The 6,539-nt window shown below is 29.2% G+C and overlaps 1 protein-coding gene across 1 annotated transcript; it reads left to right on the top strand.

Moving 5' to 3' along the window:
• Positions 1–674: 674 nt before the first annotated feature.
• LOC107947433 (probable carboxylesterase 17) lies at positions 675–1,882 on the top strand. Its single transcript, XM_016882094.2, has one exon. The coding sequence runs from the start codon at positions 675–677 to the stop codon at positions 1,701–1,703; it is 1,029 nt and encodes a 342-aa protein (XP_016737583.1). The 3' UTR covers positions 1,704–1,882.
• Positions 1,883–6,539: the final 4,657 nt, after the last annotated feature.

Below are 6,539 nucleotides of genomic sequence, written 5' to 3'. Positions count from 1 at the left end.
TATGTGGGCAAAAATGACGCCTAATATTCTATATAGCAAGTCCAAGAACAAAATCTTTAAAATTCTCTCCCACTTCTCCAGCCTTTTTCTTTTTCTTGATAAATGTGTGGGAATATCTTGTGTTAATTTGCTCACAGTTTAGCCTTATCAGGACAAGAGTACACCATTTTGGATCGATTGCACAAGCTTCCCATACAATTATGACAATTAAAACTTTATACCATTGACTTAGCGTAAGGTTTGAATGACATTAATTCAACATCAATATACTGAAACTGTCTTAAGTTTAACATAATAACTATCTGCTTAATGCCCATTTGCATGGTGTAAGCTTGCAGTTCATGACCTTATATGTATACTTTAGTTCACACGGGGAGAATCAAACAATGCTTTGATGTATGTTTTGTTATTATGGTCGGTTTTGTTTGGTTAAGCATTGATGCAAAGTTTATGGATAGAACTGATTCTTAATTCGCTTTCGATGAACTAAAAGCTGTAACTTTTTCTTTTGCACTTAAGAATTAAGAGTTCTAGAAAAACGATCGAGAATCTGTATGACGGTATACCTCATTGATGAGTTCAGTACCCAACTTTTCTAACGCTATATAAGGATGCCTTAAAGTACTTTCAAGTCACAACCATTACTACCAAAGACAATTCTAATTTCATATTTCATGAGATCAAAAAGAATGGCAGCCATTTCCTTCAATCCTAGACTCAATGTTCAGGGAGGCAGGAAGAATCATGGCGTTGTAGTTGAAGAGATTGAAGGGCTCATCAGAATTTATGGAGACGGGCAAGTTGAGAGGCCACCGATCATCCCTTCCGCCCCTTGCATGGTCACAAATGGTGTGGTATCTAAAGATGTTGCTATTGAGAAATTCACCAATTTGTGGACACGTATCTATGTCCCAAGCTACTCCAGCAAGATGCCTTTACTTGTCTACTTCCATGGGGGTGGATTCTGTGTTGGCTCAGCAAGTTGGAGATGTTACCATGAGTTCCTGGCTGCACTTGCTTCCAAAGCTGGTTGCATAATCTTATCTCTCAACTATCGTCTAGCTCCAGAAAACCGTCTTCCTACCGCGTATGATGATGGGATCAACACTCTTATGTGGGTGAAACAAGAAGCTCGGAATGGGGCTAATGAACACAAATGGTGGTTAAACCAATGCCGGTACTCTAGTTTGTTCCTAGCAGGCGATAGTGCCGGTGCTAATATAGCTTACAATGTGGCCATCAGATCCTATGGAATATCTGGTTCCAGTATCAAGCCTTTGATTCTAAAGGGTATAATCTTGATTCAACCATTTTTCGGAGGAGAGGAAAGAACCATATCCGAAATGCACGCCGCACAACCACCTAACTCAGCACTCACTCTATCAGTTTTCGATACCTATTGGCGATTATCGCTGCCGTTAGGTGCCAACCGTGATCATCCATGGTGCAACCCTTTAGCTGAAGGTGCTACTACATTGAGGGAACTGAAACTTCCTGGTGCAATGGTGTGCATATCAGAGATGGATATACTGAAAGATAGGAACCTTGAATTCAGCAATGCGTTGGCCAGTGCTGGGAAATGGGTGGAAACAAGGATGTATAAAGGTGTGGGGCATGCATTTCAAATTCTGCATAATTCTCAGTTTTCTCAAATTCGGACACAGGAAATGATGTCCCATCTGAAGGCTTTCATTAACCAATGATCTCACTGATATTCTATAGCAGTTGCTGTTGACATTGCTAGGTATCGAGTAAAGTAAATTCTAGTTAACTGAAGGATGGGTACATACATACATACATACATACATAACACTAGTATTTAGTAACTAGAACTAGATGCTACTTGTTTGGTTTAAGCTCGTCTGTACTCAAGTGATACATATTCAAACCTTGTAATCCTTTTTTCCCTCACAATCAAAAACTACATGTAAGTGAATTTCAATCAAAATACACATTTACTACAAAGAAGTCTAAGGTCGCCGACAATTGAGCTCTTAACCCTTTGCATAATAATCATAATTCCAATCTCACTAATCTATCAAAAATAATAATTTAATTTGATGAATAAAAAATATAAATTTGCAAAAATTAGAAATATGGTAGTTGGTACCATATTGATATCGATTGTATTATCTAATACATAGTTTTGATCTTGATATCAAATTATTTTTGTTTTGTCTCAGTTAGAATTTTAGTGTATTTCGATCAATATTAACTTGTACGGGCTCGTATTAATTTATACAAAATTTTAATATATTAAATCAAGGTTTAGTATATGTTAATCTTAACAATTTTTATAGTTATATCTAAAAATAAAATATAATCATTTAATTAAGTTATTAAATTTAATTTATAATTTTAAAATATATATTTATATTTGAGATATATTTATTTAAAAATATTAATAAATTATACTAAACCACACATTCACACAATACACTTAGTACCAGAAAAAAAATTATTGACTATATTAGACGATGACTTGTCGAAATCAGTTAACGATTCAATCTTTAATCAATTGCTAAGACAAATGAGCGGCTTACCATCTAGGAATCACAGGCATGTCGCTATGGACCGTAATCATAGTCGTTTATACCTTCAAAGAAAACAATTTCAAATCAAAACAAGACATATATGATAGGGTTGAGAAAGAAAAATAAAAAATTAATTTCATTTGAGACGAATATTGGTTACTTGAAATTGATTTGAATTTTACTTTTTTATTGTTATATAAAAGTAATATTTTATATTTAAAATGAAGAAAATAATTTATAAAAAAATATTTTGGAATTTTGTCTAATAATACTCAAATTTTATAAAACAAAACTTATTTTATTAAAATAAATTTAAAAAATTTAAAACCAAAAATAAAAATAAAAAAAATTGATAACTGAACTAAACCAAATCGAAACAACAAATAATTTAAAAATTTCAATCAAACCGAACCGCATCTTGTAAATGCATGAATTGTAGTCAAAGTAATCGTAAAACAAGTATATTATCATCGAACTTTAGAGAAGTAGACTTGTATTATCTTAATTAAAATTATTGGTTTATAATTCTTTGTATTTTTTTTGTAAATTTTTAATAATTTAGTTTTTTTTACTTTTAATTTAAAATTCAAGTTCAATTATTAATATTGTTAAATTTATTGGTATAATATTTTGAAATAAAAAAAAAACTCTCTTAATAATTATGTAACTAAAAATATAACTATAAACATTAATTTAACAAAAAAAATTTAACGTTGTTAGCAATTGAGCTTACATTTTTATATTAAAAAAATAGAGGGACTGAATTCCTTAAAATAAAAATATAAAAATTAAATTCTAAATTTGTAAAAATTACATACAAGCATATTTTAACTAAAATTATTTCAAAGGATTAATCAATTAAATCTTGAAGCTCATGGATTCGATTCCAAAAGAGACATCGTTATCAACTCAAAGATATAAGATTAGACGACTAAATTGAAACAAAAGAAAATAAAAGTGAAAAAAAATAACATTGTAATTAACTCAACTTAAGACGCAATTGCAGTGTTCAGATTGCTTCGTATTAATGGAGTTAAATGACAACACACTCAATTTTTAAGGTTACTTGTTATCCTCACTAATCTGAATTACGGCTAGTTTGGCAATACTTTTGAGAAGTACTTTTGAAAAGTGTTGTGGAAAAGTGATTTTGAGAAGTGCTTTTGAAAAGTTTGGTTTAAAATTTGAGTGTTTAACATTGCTGTCAAAAAGTGCTTTTGAGAAATAAAATGTCCATTTTAGATATGTTATTATCAAGTAACAAATATGCATTTAAATAATATTTAAATTAGTTAATATTATTATATTTTAGTAAGAATATAAAAAATTATTATAACTTGTTGTTAATATTTTAATATATGAAATATAAATTTTAAATATTTTTAAGCAATAAATATTAATTATTTATAAAATTTAATTAAAATATATAAACTATATTTTAAATATTTAAATATAACCATTAAATATTTATAATTAGTATTTTAAAAAATATTTTTTTTATTTTTAATTAATGATTTTAACACATTTGTAATTAAGCACCAAGAAAAAAAAAGGAAAATATTATGTTATTGGAGGGGTGAAAAAGTAATTAAGCACCAAAAGTGCTTTTGGGAGAGGAAAAGCTAAAATTTTTAGCTTTTCCTTTTCAAAAGTGTTTTTGAAAAGCACTTTTGAAAAGCTAAAAATTTCAGCCAAAAGCAGTTTGTTCTGCACAGCTTTTCTTCCAAAAGTGCTTTTGGAGTCAGAAGTGTTTTTTTTAAGCACTGAAGAACAGACCCTTAGTATTAATTGATTTATTCCATACATTTCAACACTTTATACCATAAAATTTGACCAATTCAAAATCTTTGACCAACCTTTTACTACTGCTATTGAATAACTTTTCATTTAATGCAATAAGAATATTTTTATCCAATTGTAATTTAATTGATTTCTTCCCTACTTCTACTACTATATATACATCATTCACCCTCTTAGCACCTTCAAACACTTTAAAAGGTGTAGCACATATTTATCACCAAAAACAAACAAAAAGAAGCTTCTTCCAGTCCATTGTATTCTATTGTTTATTCTCATCTACACTTTTTCATTACCCTTTTAAATTTCATTTAAGTAATTGAGTTATTAAGTTTTTTTAAAAAATAAGATTCAGAAGTGAGCTCCAAATGACGGTTCGATGATCATTCGGTAGATTAATACCAATCGACAAATAAAAAAAAATATCTTAGATTCAAGTCGATTACATATCATTACGAAAGCTACTATAGTATCGTGAATGAGCTCTCCCTAATTACATATCATTACGAAAGCTACTTGATTAGTCTTCATCCAATGATCTTGTGATAAGTGTGTTACCCTCATAGAATATCCTTAATCTCTTTGGGATAAATTCATTCTCCCAATATGATCCTATTTTATCTCATAGTAACCATTACATCTTCCTTCATGAAAAGTCAATTACTATCAAATAGTAATTAAGTCATTTATCACAAAGACAAATGACCTGCGGCCAGTTTATCTTTCATCTATCATGTAATTCCAATGAGAGAATATCATTTACCCATTTCTTGGGCTATAAATTTCATTATTGTTAATGATGCTACATATTGCAAAATTCGTATACCCAATGCACCAACTTTCGGTTCCTTATCCATATGAACTTAGGCTTTTACTTGCATCAAAGTATATGAGTCACACATGTATAATCCATCATCCACTCATGATTAAGGTATGTCACACTATGAACTTCATAAGTGAATAAATCCATAAATAAATTTAGGATCTATTCTACTTAGGTCTTGTTTAATATACTGTCAATCCAATTAGTTACATCTATGTCTCTGTCTTTTGGGAGTCATCTACTCCAATGCTTGAGACAAATCATCTCCCAAATTAGACTTAATAGATGACATATTAGTCTTTCAATCAGTTTGCTAATTTTCAATTAGATTAAGGACATATTTAGTTTCATATACTGATATAAGTTGTCTTTTCATATTTCGATCCGACCACATAATACCACTTAGTATTAGTTAAATTTAGATAAGTAGTGAGCCAATATATTCTTCCATTTTTCTTTGTGTGCAAAAACCATTAACGACTATATACAAAGGGTATTAATGTAATTTATGAATAATTTTATTAAACCAATCTGTTTGAAAAAAATACAAGTATACAAAACGAATATACTATACTTAGGGCGCCAGATTCAACAAAGTCCTATATCATTTTGCCATTTCTAAGATACTCAATAAAAACATTAGGCATTTTCATAAACACTCAAACATAAATATTCAATGGTAATGAGGAATTCAAGAGAGCACATACCTTATCGATCTCAAAATTGACACTGCTCCTTAATTTATTTTTTTGATATTCCCAGTCTTCTTAACCTCTTTCTTTTTCAAATACATACATAAACACAGAATTAATACTCAATCATTACATATTTTCAACTTAGCTAAAATATGAATTCTTACTAAAATGAAACATGAAATACAATATGAACCCAAAATTTCTCACCTTGCTTCTTAACCTTTCATGCTTTCTAAACTTTCTCCACACCTTCTTTCTTAATTCTCAACTCTCCAAAGTTAAAACTAAGACAAAAAGGTTTCATTAGTGGAAATTTCTATGGGCTTTCAAGAAATCAACTATGATTTCTATAGGGCTTTCAAATAAAAAATAAACTCGAGCCTGACCCGACCCATATTAAATTTTTTATATAAAAATAAATTTAAAAAATATAATACATCAAATACACTAAAATCATTAAAATAAATGTTTCCCAATAAATTGAAAAATACATTAAAAAATCTTTATACTTGTATAACACTAAGATAGTTGCAACTTAGCAAGCAAATGCCTCTAAAATAGTAACAAAATTAACAATAAAACAAGAGTTATACAATATCAAACAATAACAACAAAATAGTTGTAATATAATAGAAAAATGACAGCAAAACAATAACAAACAATAGCAGAGAATAAATTAGGCAAAATCAG

The sequence above is a fragment of the Gossypium hirsutum genome, chromosome D12, assembly GCF_007990345.1.
Source record: "Gossypium hirsutum isolate 1008001.06 chromosome D12, Gossypium_hirsutum_v2.1, whole genome shotgun sequence".
Taxonomy (NCBI): domain Eukaryota; kingdom Viridiplantae; phylum Streptophyta; class Magnoliopsida; order Malvales; family Malvaceae; genus Gossypium; species Gossypium hirsutum.
Note: the sequence above shows the minus strand (reverse complement) of the source record. Positions and strands in the feature narration are given on the sequence as shown.